Here is a 20,308-nt window from a genome sequence, read left to right as displayed (position 1 = left end):
CTCCGTATAACTTGTGATCACTGATCATCTGTCCAATTAATGCGTTTCCCTTGTCCACTGTAATTTTTTTATACGTTGCTGTAAATTGAGGTAAGGATTTTTTCGTTGAATTCTACCTCTTAGTCCCACATTTAATAATCTTCTCCTGATTGTTTTTGAACTTACATAAATGGCAGAATCATTCAATTGACTTCTGATGGCCTCTGATGACATTCTTCTATCTTGGAGACATTGTCTTTTTATTCTCTGTCGACAGAAGATGTGGTGCACCTTTTTCAGCCATTTCCTGCTTGGTTTTTTTTATTGAATTTGTCTCATGATATCACAAACAAAACTTTCGAACTCCAGATGTAGTCATTGAACCACCCACTTGTCTTGCAATTTCAGCATAGGAAAGACCACATTTATGTAACGCAGTAATCGTAGTTCTCTTTCTAGGTGTCAAAATATATTTTTTTATTTGATATCATTGCTTCTTAACTAAATATTAGAAATATTTACAAAAATTCCGACTATATATTAAAAAAGTTTAACAAAATTTCTAACACACTTTGATTACAAAAAACAGTATTCCTTCTATAGAAAAAGTACAATAATGACTTGTTCCAACTTTAAACATGACATCAGCTTCTGCTAGCAGTAATAAACATTTGACTGGTTCCCAGAACAGGAACAATGATTGGTCAGAAATGTTAGAAATTACAATCCACTTCATCACTGTTTTCGTTATTCAGATTAAAGTGAGAATAACTTTTTTTTTATTGCAAATATGTGAATTTTACTTCTGGTATTGAAATTTGCATTAAATTCTCTTTCAAATGATATGTAAGTGTTTATATTTTGTGAAATATAACATTTTCTATAAGCATACAAAGTTAATATACATAATGATTTTCAAAAGTGTTCACAATTTTGGCCACCACTGTACATTTTTGTGATTTTTTTTATTATTTATCTTTCTGTTGCCACTCACCTTCAAGTAAAAGTTCATATATTTATAATTATTTCGCGTATTCACACAAAAAGATTTATTAAGCCGAAAGAAAATATTTAATGTATTTATTAATATAAAGATATTTACATTCATGATTAAGCATACTGTCAGCAGAAAAAACAAAAGGTACTCCAATCTCATGTTTAAAAAACATTGAAGTATGATAATTTTGTCAAGTTAAAATAAACTTCATTTATTTTATCGTTTGCAATTTCATAATACTGTTACACCGTCTTTTCTAAATCATACTTACAAATTCAGAAAGTTATCTCAGATTTATAAAAAAAAAAAAATCTCTCATTAAATTGGAAATAAAAATGTTTATGTTTCGAAAATAAAATATTTTTCAAATGTAAATTTAATTATTTCTTGAGTTATACTGAGAAAATCATTTCTACAATTAAACAGATCACTGAGCATTTCATTGCTGAAAGAATGGTAAAAAATCTATTTTATCAGCTGTTGCATAATTATTTTGATTTTTTTTAAATCAGTGCGAAAACGATAATTTTTTTAAAGTGAAATGTAAAAACTAGTTAAGGAAGAAAAAAGGATTTTTATTAAATTAAAATTTCTGATCTTTTTTAAATCTTTTTTTTATGAATATCTGTAATCCGAAAAGTAACTACGGGCCAAATCCAGTAAATCTAGACCCAGTTATCTTTCTTACAGTATGTTTATGAATTAATTTCTCATTGCGTATCAGATATTTTATAAACAGTGCCATTTGAAAAATATTATTATACTAATAATTTGTCAGGTATCATTAAATGAATTATTTTCTTAAAATTTGGGAAGACTTTAAAACATTTTTGTAAATTTAATATTATCAGCAGAAACTGTGAAATAAACAAATGACAATGACAAACTCTGAGTTGAAATCTTTGTTTTATATACTGTAAAGAAATTTTTTATTGATTTCCTTTTTTTATTTATTTTTAATTGATAATTATTTTATTTTTTTACCTAATAGAATTTTTTTATCCAATCAGAAATGATCGATTGATATGACTGAGACAAAATGAGAATAGATAATAAATATTATTACACGAAAATAAAGGAAAAAATCAAGTAAGAACACACTAATTTTTTTCGGTTATTTCAAGCTGAATGTTGCCTATCAGATAAACTTGATTTTCCTAAAAGTTCTGAAGAACTCGCAAACGCAAATTTATTTAGCACAAACAATTTTAAATTCGTTTTTTTTTTTTAATTTTGCAAGCATTTTTAATAAGATGAGCTATAATTAAGAATTCTTTAATTTAGCCTATTCTTCTCTCAAATAATTGTTACATTTCTTTTCCCAATTATTATCATTCATCTTTTGCACATTATGATACATCCACTCTACAGCATAATTATCTCACAAATTAAAATAAAAAATAGTAAAATGCAAATAATTGCCATAAAAAAGATAAACTACTTAATGCGAAAACGTTAAATGTCAAATATATGTTTTTGTTTATTCCCGTGGAAGCTAATAAATCATCTGCTTTGATTCTTCAAGTTCTTCCTGTTCTCCTGCACGAGCCAAGGTTATCACCTCTTGGACACAACTTTTCAGCTTATATGATTGCATAAGTTTCCTTCAGCAAATGTGGTCTAGAAATGCTATGAATCCAAATGAAGCGCTTTCGTCTCGTTATTGTATAACACGAGTTAACCTTCCCACAGTTATTCGCAACAATGTGTTGAAGGAAAACCCACTCATCAGAGATTGTCGTAGTGTCTTTTTCATCCAAAGGTGCCCCGATTGTTTGATGCAGGCTCTCAGGTAATTTTCCTATCTGTCCTAGAACACTTGAATAATACTTGATACTCCAATAATTATTTTTACATATTTGCATTTAATATGACTTATTTTATACAGGTAAAGAAGGAATTTAATATTTAATTTTTTCACTTACTTCTTGACAGTTTTAAGTACTTTATTATTCTCGATGAAAAAAACCTAATTTTAATATTCTCAGAACTATTTTTCTAGAAATATTCCAGAATTTTCTAGAAATATTCCAGAATTTTCTAGAAATATTCTAGAATTATTCTAGAACTAGTGCTGTTCATTAATTGAAAGATTTAATTACATTTTGATTCCATAAAAAAATATAACATATTAGATAAAAAATGATTAAATAATTACTTATTAATGAATTTAGGTAAAAAATTATTACTAAATACCTATTAGTGAATTTGGGAGAATTGATTTCATAGTCCCATAATATTTATCAAAATGCAATATTAATTAAAACGTTAAAAAAGAAGGAAAATAATTATTAAAAAAATTAAAGGATATTTAAATTGAAAGTCCAAAGAATGATAGTAAGATTTGATACACTGTATTTATATTATTTTCAATAAATTGTTTATAACTACAACATGATAAGACGCGCGAAAATATATTCAATATCGTCGCAAACTGCATAAGTGAATATACATCCAGTAACTAATAAAACATTAGCAAATATTGTTGTAAAATATACTTACAATTTTTTTAATTACTAAGACTAGTGAACATATTGTATGGAAATAAAAATAGTATCGATAAAAAGCTTCTTTTTTAAATTTTAAAGTGATGAGATTTTTTTTTTTTTTTTGAAATAACATGTTCCGAATTTATTGCGAAAAATTTAAATATTTTAATTAAAAATATAATTGAAATTAAGAAAAAAACCTATTTCTATTACTTAAACTTGTAGTCCCAGCAATTATTTGTTATCCAAGAAAAACTACATGATAAATTTGGTATCTCTGCTCCAGTGATTATTTGAAAAGCTTGTTACAGAGGATTTTATGATTTTTTTTCATAAGATATATATTGCAATTTACAAATAATATGCCAGTCCATAAACATCATTGGTTAAAATTCCTTAACTTTTGGTGCACAAATAAAATGCTTTTATTATATTTCAACGTCTCCCGGTTTTATTTTTCAGCATGAAAAATTTATGGTGCACCGGTTTATTTGATGGTTCGTCTAATTTCCCCAAAAAATTTCTCAATGCCACCTATTTATAGATTATTTAACTAATAAATATTAAAATTATCTATTGTATTAACTTAAACTTCAGAAAAACTCGATGAATAACAATTTTAAATTTAATATCTTACTTTTTATCATTAATATTATTCTTTATATTCTTGTTCATTTTTGGAAATAAAAAAAATTTCAGCCAAAAAAATTTATAATTAGGAGTAGTTTAAAATGTCTCAATTTAACCGAATTTTTTTTTCCTTTCCTTGTCAGTTTTTGGCCATTTTCACACTGCATGTTGCTGCTAAAAGATACTGAAGTGCATTCTATTCCATGCTTACGTAGGTCATCTGTCTCTAACCGTTTGATATATGTATATTTTCAAGCAAGTTTCTGATTTTACTGACACTAACTGACTAGTGAGAAATGACGCTGACGCAGAATTCAAAATTGCCGGATTCGTTTCCAACATCAAAGAGTAAGAAAATGGTAAGCGAATTCCAAGAATATAAAGATAGAATTATCTAGAAAATTTGAGTATTTATTAGTGTAATTGAATGCATTTGCTGAATTTTAATTTTTGTGGCATTAAATAACTGAAATGCCGGATATTTATAGTATATACATAGTATATATTTATAGTCCTCCCATAATTTAATAGGTACTTGGTCTCAAAAGCAAATGAACTTTACAATTGAAAGAGATAAATGTTTACAATTGAAAGAGATAAAGCGGTTTAATGAGGTTAATTACCATGTTGATTTAAATTAGTTCTTATAATTTTTAAATATCAGAACGCTCAAACGAATCAGACGAGAATGGCATATGGATCGACTACTCCATCTCCAAATATCCTTATCAACCAAACAGAGCTGGTTTTACGTTCTTAGTAAGGAATTTCATGCGCAGTAGATGATAAAGATGGCATTTGAATCAGCAAATCCATCTCCAAAGCCCTCATCCCACCAGCAATAGCCTGTTTCATCCTAATTGACATACAAATTTATATAACTTTCTAATTAAATGGCACATCCTGTTTTGGACACTTATTGTTCTTTTGATTCTTATAACAATAGGAGCATTTGAGATATCGCATTTCTAAGCGAATTTACATTTCTAAACACCTAATTCAGCAATTCGACACACGTGGCAGAAACGTCATTGTATACTAAAAGATTAATACGAGATCGAATCATGTCTTTCTGGAAACTGAGACTGGACCACCAGGGCAATGCGAAGTAAGATATTTGTAACAGTACTTTTTTCTTTAATGGAATATTATGGCCTTTTCGAAATACAAAAAAGACTATTTTAAACTTTCTTATCTTTTAAACTATAGTCAGATACCAAGAATTACATCTGAACTGATATTCTGTTCCCGATATGCTACAACAACAGGTGGATGGTTAGCTTTCGACATCAGATTTAATGAGTATCAGGCTAATTAATATACATGGCGTATCTTCGGAGAAATCGGTTTGCATAAGAAACTTCGATTCTTAAAACCGAAATCTTCCCACAAAGAAATTATTACTCCACAAAATATCACAAATGTATTATTAATCTGGGTCAAATTAATTTATTCGTCAATTTTCTTTATATAGTTCGTATTTTAATATTTTTAATAAATCAGTTCACCGTTTTATATTTGTTGATTTTTTAATTCATATTTTGCTCCTCTCAATAGGATTCTCGACTGATCATCAATATCAGTAGCAAATACAAAATCAGTATTTGCAAGCCGCTCATCCCCTTAAAAATTGTGCTCACTCTCTGGTACTCAGGTAAAGAACATTGTTGTTTTCCAGAATAAGAATTAAATGATTCAATATTTAAAGTTGTGTGTAATTTGGTAAAAGTTAATGGTTAATAACAAAAAAATCAAGTTGCTTTAATATCATAATGTTCTTCTATGGAAATCATTGTTACTGATGAAAAGTAAAAACCAAAGATAACCACCACATCAGCAGTTGATCAAATTAAACCCAAATAGTCAATTATAAAATGTCTCATCCGTCATAGCATGTGTCTTTTTAATGATCTGAAAAAACTCTTTTCATGTTCTTTCTGCTTTCTAACTTCAATTTTATGACCAAGTTTTTTTCATTCGAGAAATTCGTCAGTTTTTAATGAATTATTTTAAAATTTTACTGAGCCGGCTTCAAATTCTTATATATACACACATATATATAATGATATTTAAAAATAAATTTAATTAATTTCCTAATTTTTAGCTCAATTCAGCACATATTAACTTCATTCTAAAAATAGTCTCTTATTTTCTGATCCCATTCCACTTTTTCTATTTAATTAATGCAACAGAAAGCTCTGTAAGAATGCTTTCGTCAGTGGCTCCCACTCCCCGAGTGAAGGAATACAAAATTGCTGATCTAAACAAATTCTTCTAAAAGATAGCTGTGTTTCCCTTGTCTAAATCGCCGCGTGTAAAGAAATCCCTATCATTGTATATAAGCACTGTGAAAATTATTTTCCCTCTCTTTTACCTTCTGCTTTTGTGCAGTGCTGTGAACGGACGTGTCTTGTCTGTGCTGCTTGTGCCTCTCGGGATGGAAATAAAGCGAAGTTAAAAATTCAACGTTTCTTTTCTGTTTTCGGCCACGACTCTGCTTCTAAAATTATGCTTACATTAATTTGTAATGATATTTTAAAATCTAATTTAAACTTAATTAATTTCCTAATTTTTAGCTCGATTCAACACATATTAACTTCATTCTAAAAGTATTCTCTTATTTCCTGATCCTATTCCACTTTCTCTATTTATTTAATGCAAGAGAAAGCTCTGTAAAAATGCTTTCTTCAACGATTTCTGCGCTCCGAATGAAGGAATAAAAAAGTGTCGAACAAAGACATTCCTTTAGAAGATCCCTATAATTCCCTTGCCTAATTCGACACGTGTAATCGCTATCGAAATCTCATACAATATAAGACCAGGGATAAAAAAATTTTCCCTTTCTTTAAGCTTTTCCTTACTTCGTGTTGTGTCGTTCTGTGTTGTGCTCGTCGCTTCTGCTTGTTCATAAATCATGACTTCCGGGAGGGAAATAAAACGAAGTTAAAAATTCAAAGAGAGGGTGGAAATAGTGGTGGGTCGAAATTTTCATTTCGCTGTAACTTTCTTAATATTCAAGATAGCAAAATAAATCAAATTTTTCAAATTATTATCTCATTCAGACAAACAACTTTTGCATTCGAAAATTTTCTGTAGCTGCAATTGCTTCGAAATTAGGGGCTAAAAAGTGATTTTCAAGCCCTAATTTTGACTGTTTCTAACATCAACAATTTATGCTACCAGTATTGGAAAAAAAAGGAAATAAAACTTCTACTTTTCTTTTATTTCTATTGTTTGAAATTATTTAAATGCACTTGTAGTAAAGATTAAAAGTTTGAATAATAATAACTAAATAAAAGAAAAGAGCAGATAACATAAAGCCTAACTTAAGATTAAAGTTGCTATTGGCATGCAGTTAACAATAAATACAATAACACTGAAGAATATTTTTTTTAATTATGGCAAATTTCTTTTTGCTCCAGTTAATAATTATAATTGAAATATTTAAATGCGCAACAGATAAGATCCTTAATAACAATATTAATTAAGAAAAGCAGGCGATTTTTTTTCCTTCAATATATATGAAAAATCAAAAGACGATTTCATATTTTCCATTATAAAATATTATTTGCATTCAATTTGAAAGAAAAATGTTTGCAAACGATAGTTAATTTATTGAAATATGTTTAAAATGCAGAGATAAAGTTTCATTTCTTGCTGACTAATACAAACTATTGTCAATTGCCAAAAGCTTTTTTAATAATATAAGCTTTGTTACAAGCCTAGATTTGTCTATTATTTTTTATAATATTTGTAATTTGATATTGTTCATTTTACAACAAATATTGAATTGTTTGATAGCAATATAAGCATTACTCATGGTTGCTTCAATATGTAATATTTCATTTTTATTTTATCGTATGCTACATAGAGAGAAGGTATTGTAATAACCAAACATTCAAAGTCGAGATTTTACAGAATTCCCACATTTCAGACCTCCCAAAAAACACATTTTTGGCATTTTGTCTGTCTGTCTGTGAACATAATAACTCAAAACGCTTTGAGGTAGACAAATGAAATTTCATGTACTGTCTTTTCAGCAAATTTGTGGATTTCTATCGAATGTTGAGCAAAATCCGTTCAGATGAAGTCTGTCTCTCCGTCTGTTTGAGTACAAATGGACTCAATAATTACAAACTACAAAGAACTATATAAATAAAATTTGATATACAAGTTTAGCATCTCAAATAGATATTCGTATAAAATTTGGAGCTAAATTTGTCAGGCGGTTGACCATTTGTCGGTCCGTACTTTCTCGTGCATGTAAATGGGTTTATTTATAAACACAATGATTTAAATCAATGAAATTCTTTTTCTTGCCTTGTGACTACAACTGTAATTTGGTATCAAATTTTGGGAGTAAATCGGTCTGTAAAAAGGCGACCAAACACGTATTCTTATAATAGATTCGGTAAAAACGCTAGATTCATGCCAAAAATCTATATTTTGTAACGAGATCTGTAAATTGTAACTAATTCGCATGGCGTTGGTGAACACCATACAAGGTATTTCTGGCATTATCACAATTTTATGCAGGGAGACGATGGACAATTAATTGTAGAGCATGCATGAATGTTTCAGGAAAACCATTCGAATTATTTTTTGTCTAAGGATTGAAAAGATTTTGAAAATAGTGTACTTAGATTAAAAGGGATTTGCCTTTCCTTTCCAGCTTTCCGATATAAAGTATTTGAACTGTCACAGATAGACTGATTGACAGATAAATAATCAAACAAACAGATACAATTTTTAAAATGTGTTTTTCGAATGCCTAAAAAGTGGAGATGTGCCAAAATCTCGAGTTCGATTTTTTTTTCATTTATTTATTTATGATTACAATATTTTCTCCATACTTCGTACAAAAAGTAAAAATGATGACTAAAATATCATACAATCATAAGTGCAAATTTTTTTCTTTTCTACTTGATTCGAAGCTTATTCATTTGCATTTTCTAGATTTATTACTGAATTAATGATTAACAGAAGAATTAGTGAAGAAATTGTTTCCAAATCAAAGTTTAAAATATAAAAATTCAGAGCCCTAATTTCCCTATTTTCTTAGACAAATACAGGGTGGTTATAATTAAACTTTCCCTATAAACAGCATCATACAACGCAAACGGATGGACGGATTTCAAAGAAATTTGGTGTATAGACTATACACGAGATGCGCTCACGGAATTTCAAAAAAAAATTAGTTCTAGAATGTCCACCAGAGGTTGCCTTTTCCAGAAAAACATTAATTTTAACACAATAAACTACCAAAACGGAATACACAAACAATATTGACTAGTTTTTGATCACTTGTCATCGAACCACATTAAGTAACGGTAAGGAAAAAATAACAGTAATCTATTTGAGAAAAAAAAAAGTTCATTTTCCAGAAACAAAAATAGATTAGGACGAAATTGCACAAGAGGAGCAGTTGTTAATTGTGTCCAGGACAATGTAGAGAAAGGGACTCCAAGTGACCACCCTCATTCACCTGCGAAATTTCAAGTCGATGAACAGTGTGTTGATCAGCAGATCGTAATGATCAGTTGTGATGCTTCGCACATGAAGCGTTATGGAGTTTTCAGCATTTCCCGGTTTTTTATTTTATTACTCATAATTCTTGTTCTGGATTGTTAATATTGTTTCTGTATCCCGTTTTGGTTGTCTATTGTGTTTAATTTAATGTTTTTCCATAAAAATCGCCCTTTGGTAAACATTTTGGAAATAAACATTTTTTTTTTTTTTTCGAAATTCCGTGAGCGCATCTCGTGTATAGTCAATGCACCAAATTTCGTTGCAATCCGTTCACCCGTTTGCGTTGTAGGATGATGTTTATAGGGGAAGCTTAATTATAGCCACCCTGTATTTATTCTATGGATAATATTCTATAAACGTCAGAATCGGGTAAATCCATTTTTACTCAAAACGTTATTTTAGAACCCTGAGGAAATAGTCTATGGTCTTTATCACCAACCACTTCAAACAATGCAACGTTAAAATTTTGTGGTTTCCATAATTTTTTTAAAGACTCTTACCTTACACACAAAAGAAACATTTACAGACGATTTCTAATATCGATTTATCCTTTGACGCTCTTAACTGTTTTCAAAATCTTGTATTTAATTTGAATTACTTCGCTCCTTAAAGATAGACTTTTGCAATGTATCTTTAAGATTCTTCTTCTTTTCCTGTTGTGATACAGGTTTGAAATTTTGTGCAATCATATAAGATTGACTCGTGTGTGAGGACTGCTGAATTGAAGGTGTATAATTTCTGTATATATGCTTAGTTACCTAATAATTTTATATTACCTATATTATTTAAATCCTTCAACAGCTCAATATACTTTCCTTTCGACATTTGGGATAAAATGCTGGAAGCAGAAAAACAAAATCCTGTTTGTCACAGGGCATGATCTATTTCCTTCTGTTCTGCACCGTTTTCACTTATTAGACGATAACTTTTGCTCTTGTGGAAAAGTCGGTGATCCCACCACTTTGCGACATCCTATCGTTTGACTCTATCATGGCAACACAGAAAACCTTTGTATTCGCTGGAAAATATTTTGTATAAAAGAATCTTTAATAATTCCTCATTAAAAAAAGAATCTTAAATATGATTAAATTCTTAATTGATCACGGTGAATTAATCCAATTAGATTAATCCTATTAATTTTTCCGTACAATATTATAATGCTCCCTCATTTTCTTCATAGTATATCCTTAATCTTCCTCTAGTACATCATTTTTTTATAATTGCTTTATTTTTTCCTCACATTGTACATTATTATGTTCATTCATACAATTTTTCTTCTACACCAGATAATTTTCATTCTTTTTACCATTTTTTGTTATATGCATTGGTTTGTTGTTATTTGTATGTTTCTTTGTAACTAATTGCTATAGATTTAGGGGACTTTTCCTTTAATAAAGTCCACCTATATCTATAGCAAACTGGAAAGTGGCCAAATGAACTCTAGAAAAGGATGTGTAGTACTTTGTTGTCAAGTATCCGAGTATTGTCATTTTTTTTTCCTAAAATTTTCTATATGCCCATGCGCATTTACATGATTTTTTTTAAATTTGAATTTTATTAAGAAAAGTATTGCGATCAAACGACAATATTATAAATGCTATTTTAAATTACATTCTGCTGCAGATAATTAATTCTTGAAATGAAATTTCAGTAAAAAATGAATTTGGAAATAAATAAGAAAGTAGAAGGAGAAAGAATTCATAGTAAATAAAAAAAATTAGTTTCAAAATTCATAGTAGATGGATTTAAATGACATTTTTTTTTCCAATTTAATTTTTTTTTCGATTTAATTTCTTTCAATTCGATTTTACTTGCAAATGATGAAAAATCTGAAAAACGATGTAATACCATTATTACTTTATATAACCCTATTACAGTTGTGAAAAAGTAAGTCAGACTCAGAATAAACCGCAAATAGTTTTAAGAAACATAATCCTCTTTTTAAAATATCAAATATTACGGTACCAAATGCTATGTTATTCATTGAATATAAAATAAGAAGTTTGAAAGCATACGATTTCTTAAAACGCTTTAATAAATGCATTCTCTTTGAAAAGCACCTCAACATATCTATAGATTGATATTATAGCTCAATATTTATTTCGAAGTACATAAAATAATGTTATTGCCAAAAATTTTTGTTCGAAATTTTAAAGAATCTGCAAGCTTTGAAGCTACATCTGTACTTTTAGAATGGAATTTATGCCCTTTTGTAGACAACTGGAGCTAATTATATACTTCGCTGTTATTCAGCTATAAAAATTTCATAGGGATCTAAATGACCTTATTATTTAATCAGAAAGTTTCAAATCCTTGTTCAAAAACCTTTCAATATTCTTTGATTACTTTTTTCACCGGTAGATGGTGGAGTCTAAGTATTTGTACAACTTGAATAGATGGAGGTAATTTATATTATGTATCACTTAATTGAGAAAACTTCCGAATTTCTTAGGGCATGACTACATTCGGGATGATTTTTTTGAAAAACGTTCGAAAATAACTATATTGCATTAAAAATATTGAAAAAACATCTATAAAACTAAAATATACCATAAAGTTTTTTAAAAAAAAATTGGGAAAAAGGACCTTTTTTGACTAAAAAGTAGTATAAAGTAAAAATCTTCTAGTTTAGAGGTGTATCAAAATTTTGTTTAAAATTTTGTAAGTGTCTTAAGCAATTCATTATCTAGTTTCTGAACCAAATAATATGCTGTAATTTTACTCATTCTTTAAATATTGTGATTTCAACCGATAAATAACAAGAATTTTTCAATTTTTTTTTCTCTCTGTGAAACACTAAAATAACTCTAAAACATTTCTAAATGAGTAGATTATTTATTTTCTTGTTCAGGAGCTGCAGAACATTATTGATAAATTAGGAAACCAAAATTGAACAAAAAAATATGTATTAAATTTTAATTTCTGTGGTTTTTCGTAAGAAATTCTATCAAAGGTTAGAATTTTAGAATACAGCATCTGATGATGTAAAATAGCGTCAAAAAATACGTAAACGCAAATATAAAAATTAGTATAACTTAACAAAAATGAACTTAGAAACAAAACTCTAATGGTTTTATAAAAAAAAACCTGTTCAAGCATTAAGAATATTAAATAAATAAAACTCATAATTTCGAAAAAAAAATTTTAAAGTTTCAACGTAGTTATCTATTGTAAGCAGCATTGATATCAGTTGCAAAAACTGGGCAATATTTATGTAGATTTCATGAGATCGTTAAAATTAAAGGCAGAATCGACATCCTGAACGACAAATAAGTTTCTGTTAACATATTTAAAGAAAGAATATAATAGAATCATATAATGATCATTCTTGCTTTCATTCACAGAACGAGTATAGTAAAGATTGCGATTTTTAACCAAGGAATACTTGTGCACTCTTTATTCAAACTTTATATTCTTTATACATAATTGTACATTCTTCATTAGGATATGTTTCCTTTACCATAACCTAATATATCACTGTGATAATATATCACCTAATATATCAGCTGTTAATCCGTCAAAATTCCATTTTGTCTTCGTGGATATCTTTATGCGCATATATTAAAGCAAAAAATATTTTATGCATATACTTTTGTAATGCTTATATTTTTATTTCAGCTTCCATGGGAATGACAGCATACCTTACTCTATTCTTCAAGCAGCGAGGGCTTACTGTGGAAGAAATTTCCTTCATGTACTTGACAGCGTACCTCTCTCAGTTCGTGTTCAATACAACATGTGGTGTGGTATCGGACAAAATAGGAAGACCAAAGTACGTGGCGATATTATCAATGCTGATAGCAGGATCGCTGGCATCCTACTTGACATTCGTACCAAAAGTAGACAAAACAATTGAAGAAAATCAACTATTCAACAGCCTGTATTGTGACAACACAGATTATGTACAAATGAAAGTCAATCGCACGTGTGAAAACATTCAACAAGTTATGCCTTGTGAAGAAATGTGTATCCCAAAGTGCTGCAAAGATATTTCTCAGAAAAAACTTAACTTGATTAATAAATTCGTGAATCACTCAGAGCTCATCTTCAATAGTGGTTCTCAATATGATTTTGTATGGTGCTTTCGAGATTCAAAAATTGTGCTACTTGCAAATGACACGCAATTCCTCTGTGGGGCATATCAGAAGGCATGTGCAGTGACCTGTGCAGAATATAAATCTACTGCTGTAGAAAGGAAAGGCCAGGTTTTATTTTTAATAGCCATTGTAGTATTGTTCCTTACTTTTGACGAAAATACATATCGATTTCTGGATATATTGGCAAATTATATGGCAAATACTTTTGAAGCTGAATACGGAAAGCAGATATTTTGGTCAAATACCGGTGCTTTGACTGGGCCATCCCTTGTAGCATTTATTATACAACAAACGACCATTTCCGAAGAAATGCCGCATTATGAATCATCTTTATACTTCTATGCAGCTATTGCCTTATTAACCCTTTCAACAGTTTGTACTTTAGACATAAGCAAAAGCAAACCTGCCAAAGAAATGTCAAGAGCTGCAATAAAACTCTTCAAAAATGTAGATTTCCTTTTCTTCGTGTTCATTCTGTTTGTTCTTGGCGGAACATGGGGGTTTCTAATGAATTTCCATAACCTCTATCTGGCAGATATCGGGACACCAATTTATATGATGGGTCTTTTGGATACCTTTGCAGGTGTTTGTGGGCTACCAGTGTTAATCGCAGGTAAATGGCTCATAGACAGAATTGGAAACACTAATGTCTTCAACTTGGCTCTGTTGGGTTACTTCATCAAATGTTTTGGATATTCATTCGTCCGCGTTGCTTGGCCTGTCTTCTTCTTGGAACTGCTCATGACATTCAGTTATCATTTGCTTTGGGTTGCCACCATTGATTTTTGCACAAAAGTCGGACCAGAAAATTTAAAAGGAACAATGATTACATTAGCAGGCAGTGTGCATTATTCCTTAGGTAAATATGAAATATTTTGATTAAACATATCACACTTTTATAACTGAAATTTTTAACAAATATCAATTTAAGTTTAAGGCATTAACGGTGAGCCAATGTATATCCTATTTAGTGCATAATGTCTTACAATATCAAAGAATTTTCGAAAGTCATATTATACAATATTTCCACATATAATTAAAAAAAATGTAAAATTTAAGAATTTTTTTTAAAAAAAATTATAAAATCTGCCATTGTGAAATGTAGAATAATATTATAAAAATAATTATATGATATTGAATAGTAATAAACAATATTGGAAATCTAAAATTCACTTATAAGGATATAGGAAAAATTCAACTTTATACATCCGTACACCTCTAGATAACTCTTTTATTGTTTATCTCCTTAATTCTTATGTGTCAACCGCATATTCTTTGCAAGTATAATCAAATTTTATTTACAGAAGAACGTGTTATAATGCTGCCCTTTGCCATTTTTTGGCGAATAATCGCAATTATTACACAATTATTTCCATTTCCTGAAGTAAATTGCAAATGTTACACCATTTGCAATTTACTTCAGGTTTCTCTAGATTCGTTTGGTAACTAATCGGTGGCTTATCTATTGAACCAGCTCGACTATGGAAATATAAGATGGATTATGATAACGAAGTATTGTTTACGGAGTACTGCTAAATAAGAAGTATCCTGAAATTACCATTTTTTTATTTTAAGTAGTTATTTTAACTAAATAAGCGATTTTTTAATAGTTTCTAGTAAGCATCGTAAATCGATGTAAATAAGGAAAAAAAAATTAGCTTGTAAGTAAACTAATAATAAATATAGGCTCAAAGGCAATTGCCTTTTAAAGGATGGTTTTATTTTTCTGAAACCTTTTATTTTTTTGGTTTGATTTAACTCTTTCTAGGGCCGTGGGAAGTATGCTTCCCACCAAATTTATCAATCTTTGTATGAAATTATGTAGGTTGCCATCAGTTCTGACAAATTTTGTTAGAAAGACAGAAACTTAGATGCTTCAGTTCTTTATCTTACACAAAATGATGTATCTTGATTTGTTACTTAATTATTAATTAACCAAATTAATTAATCAATTAAATTAAATTTATCTAATAAGTTAAATGAACTCCTTTTCTTATTCTAATTTCAAGACTAAAAATATTTAAACATAATATGACTAGAAAAAAATGTCCCTTTAAAGGGTTAACTAATGTAAAATAAAATTTAATCTATAATTAAAGAGTGAAATTAGTCTCTACAAAATTCCAGTTTCGTGGTTCTTATTAGTTTCTCTAACAGATTGTTTTTGAAAGTAATAGTAATTTCTATATTGAATAGCAGAATGATTCGAGATAAAGATTAAATTTTTATTCCTTTTTATGAATTAAGGAAAGATTTTAACGTTTATTACACTTTTGCAGTGATGGAAATCAAATCTAGTTTTCAATAATATCACATACCAAATTCACGATATTATAAAATTCATATTGTACACCGTTTATAATAGTAGTATTTATAACATAATTTTTATTGTATAGTATCGTATATTATACTGCATATACGATTTAAAAAACATTTCACTTTTAAAAAGAGATTTAAAAAATGCTTAATTGCTCATTAAAAATTACTTCTTTTTCTTAAAACTTTAAAAAAAATTATTATTATTATATTTTGTGATAACTTCTACATTTATTATATTTTTGCTGCTTAAAATTGAATATTTTTTACCCTTCTAAATTAACTAAATGTATTTGAAAATGAATGCAGTAATTTTGTTAAAATATTATTATCGATTTATTTGTTTATATATCAAGTTCATTTCTTTAAAAAAATTCAACAATATTGGAAGTGAATTTCTTTCTGATATCCTCCTCTGTTGATCCAAAGGTACACGGGGTGCATCCGAATATGCGAAACATGCTCGAAAAATATGTAAAGTTTTGACATGTTAATTGGCAATGCTGGATGCTATCGTGATCTTTACACTTTTGCCATACTGTTACTTTCATTCTTGTGTTTAATTTGATTCGAGTTGAGCGTATTCACAGTAATAGTAATCATTTAAAATCTCTCCTACTATAAAAACCACGTTTTTTTTTGTATACAAAGTATAGAGAAATTATTGTAATCTTCAAAAAAAAAATTTTGAATTCGAGATTTTGACGAATCTCCACATTTCAGATCTCTGTGAATTCGAAAAACAATTTTTGTTATTATGTCCGTCTGTCTGTGAACACGATAACTCAAAACCGCTTTCAGCTAGGGCGGATGAAATTTGGTATATGGAATTACGACCAAATATGTAGATTTCTGTCAAATTTTGAACGAAATCCATGCGCAGAAAGTCTGTTTGTATAAATGTTCGAGTACAAGTGGATGATAAAATTTTGTACACAGGTTTAGCATCTAAAATATAGTTTGTTTGTCTGTTTGCTTTTAATTTTAAATTAGATACGTGAAATGGTTGACCATCTGTCGATATGTACTTTTACAAGACAATAAGCGCAATCATTCAAAAACAATGTAATTCAGTATTTTATCTTGTAAAATTTAATTTTGTATCAAATTTTGCTATCAATCGGTAGTAAAAAGGTGCTCAAAATGTATATTTTCACAATAGATTCAGTGAAAATGTTAGGTTCCCACCAAATTCGATACTTCGTTAACTATCGTTCTCCAAAGTTTTGCAAGATACTATTACTGTTTTTTCATACTGTTACTGATATATGACCTTACCCAAGGTCCACAATTTTATACGGCGGAAGAGAGGATAGAAACCTTTATTGGAAAATATGCGAGAAAGTTTTGGGGAGACTACTCCGTCGGTTAATCTGGTGGCCTAAATAATGGATATTCATAGAAAAAATATTCCGTTTAAAGAAATTAGGAAATTAAGATTATGGCATAATTAATAAAAAACGAAAGTTTGTTGAATGATGTCATAAATTCTCTTTAGATAAGACATATTCATAGTGAATACTGTAGCTGTCTGTTTTCTCTGTCGTACATCTTTTTAAAAACATCGAAAAACATCCAAGAAAATAGAAGTGACACAATGAGAGAACTACATGAAAGAATAACAGGACAAAACAACAAAACTCTTTATGAAATGAAGTTGAAATATATTTTCAGCAACAAGAATGTAATTTTAAATTCTTCTTTCTCTAATTCTTCTTTCAGAAGTGAAAGAAGAAGTATGTTCTTCTTTCAGATTTAACGAACGCTATTTTCAGCAACAAGAATGTAATTTTAAATTCTTCTTTCAGAAGTGAAAGAAGAAGAATGCTCTTCTTTCAGATTTAACGAACGCTATTTTCAGCAACAAGAATGTAATTTTAAATTCTTCTTTCTCTAATTCTTCTTTCAGAAGTGAAAGAAGAAGTATGTTCTTCTTTCAGATTTAAGGAACGCTATTTTCAGCAACAAGAATGTAATTTTAAATTCTTCTTTCTTTCTTCTTTCAGAAGTGAAAGAAGAAGAATGTTCTTCTTTCAGATTTAACGAACGCTATTTTCAGCAACAAGAATGCAATTTTAAATTCTTCTTTCTCTAATTCTTCTTTCAAGAGTGAAAGAAGAAGAAGATTGTTCTTCTTACTGATTTAACGAACGCTTGGCAATGGCCGAAATTCTTAGAAAGATAATGCCTGCTTCAGTAAATAATAGGTTTAGATATTTTGCCAGATGAAAATGAATATTTCTGACTTAACTTTTCCAACGAATCTCGTACTCATTACCATCAATCAATAATTTTACAAAGATAATGTTGAAAACATTTCTTTAACATACTATAATATTTTCCAGGTCGAGCCTGTGGTAGTTTCACTGGTGGTCTTCTCATGAGTACTTATGGAGCTACTACAGCTTTTCAAGTCATCGGGGCCACAAATGGTGTAGCATTTTTACTCTACAGCACTTACCAGTATCTCAGGAGATCTCAGAAAATAAAGAGATTCGACGTTTCTTGACATTTTTTGACGTAATTTTTGAATTGTTTTCATATTTAGTGAAAAGAAATTTGCAGATGGTTCATTTCTGCACTACAGAAAAAATATGTTCTCATGATATAATTGCAGCAATAATGACTCCAAGGATATGGAAAGAGGTCGTATTCGTCAATAAATTGATTCCTCCTTAGATAAATGGAAGGAAAGACCCAGCTCCAAATCTCAGAGTTTCCAAGAAGAAATTTCATGCATGAAAGAACAATGTTAAATACGAGTGCGTAGTTATTTGCAAATAATTTGCAGTTATTTGCATTCTTTAAGGTAAAGCATTGTGAAGAATTCTATGATTGCCCATTAAGAAATTATTTCAATCAATAAGTTCCAAATCTTAAGTTTACGCGAACAATATTATCACGCTCAGGAAATGAACAATGATTTGAATATTATTTTTAACAGTTATTGTGCTACTAAGCAAAAAAAAGTTTACAATTTTCAATTTATTGTTATATTTTTATTTTATTATTTTTTATTACAATATTAGTATTATTCTATGTTTTCATTTAGAAAAATAAACTTGTTATGTTTTTCATTATGTTCCGTCATTTTATATCTTTTTTTTTTTTTTTTTTTTTTTTTGCAAGAGCTGCTTTAAAACAAAAAATCGATACTCAGATCCATAACATCTAAAATAACTTTTAGGATTGTGTTTACTAGAAATTACATTTCGAAATAAACTTCTCAAAACAGGCGATCCGAAATTTAAAATTGTGACTCACATTTTAGAATTTACCATATTCGACGAACAGTACACGTTCTTTCCGAATTAGATTTTACGGACTAAAGAAAAACTTTTGTGAAAGAAAATAATATTTATTATTGAATACTGCTGACTTTGGTAACCAGCTGGTTCGCCGAGATTGAAGTCCGCTGAAATTTTTAAATAAATATTTTAAGCTGCTTGGTCTTAATGGTTTCTACAGCAAAATATTTTTTTACTTCAAATTTTGATAGATATATAATTCGTACTGATTTAGGAGCTTTATGCCATTCTGTTCATTTTAATATGATTTTTCTCATCTTCTGTCAGCTTTTTTAAAGTTTAAATTTTAATCTGAAGCATAAGTAATTAGACTTCAACTAATGCAAACATTTAAATAAAAATGTTTCTTTAATATGTATACAGAGAATTGAATCGTTCAGAACTGAAATATCATGTATACTGCGGAATTTTTTTCATAATTTATGCAATATCTAAAAGGATTATTCAATAAAAAATATCTTTGATGCTTCATAAATTTCTCTTTAATTAAATGTCATAAATAATATTTTATTTCAATCAATAAATGTATTTATAAATAATTTTGAAAAATTATTAAGTCTGAACTTTGTGAAATCTTTTGGTCCTATGGATTCACATGCAGTAAAATAATTTTTAAACTCCAAAATTTAAATTTAAAAAACGTTTCAATCTTCTGCGATCAAACTTGATTGAATTATGAAGCTTTGAATATCAATATTTTATTAACAATTTGATTATTTTCGGCCGATTAGTTTTCGGACATTGCAATGTCTTCTTCAAGACGATCAATGAAATTATTTAAAATAGCGCGTTTTGATAAAATAGTAATATTCAAATTTTCCTAACTCCTTCAATTTTAGTCTCAAAACAGTTGCCTTTTTTTTTATTTAAAATAATAGTATCCCGAGAAAATTTTGCTAAATATGATTCATAAGATCGGGAGTCTTTATAAAAATTTAAAGTTCGTAATTCATCAAAATATTT

General features: G+C 28.7%; 1 protein-coding gene across 1 annotated transcript; it reads left to right on the top strand.

Moving 5' to 3' along the window:
• Window positions 1-2,612: 2,612 nt before the first annotated feature.
• Window positions 2,613-18,983, top strand: LOC129988018 (uncharacterized). Its single transcript, XM_056096095.1, has 5 exons — window positions 2,613-2,768; window positions 4,239-4,454; window positions 5,653-5,749; window positions 13,243-14,580; window positions 18,383-18,983. The coding sequence occupies exons 2-5, from the start codon at window positions 4,392-4,394 to the stop codon at window positions 18,544-18,546; spliced, it is 1,662 nt and encodes a 553-aa protein (XP_055952070.1). The 5' UTR covers window positions 2,613-2,768; window positions 4,239-4,391; the 3' UTR covers window positions 18,547-18,983.
• Window positions 18,984-20,308: the final 1,325 nt, after the last annotated feature.

Source organism: Argiope bruennichi, chromosome 10 (assembly GCF_947563725.1).
Source record: "Argiope bruennichi chromosome 10, qqArgBrue1.1, whole genome shotgun sequence".
NCBI lineage: Eukaryota > Metazoa > Arthropoda > Arachnida > Araneae > Araneidae > Argiope > Argiope bruennichi.
The sequence above is the reverse complement of the archived record's forward strand: the minus strand, read 5'-3'. Positions and strand labels throughout refer to the sequence as shown.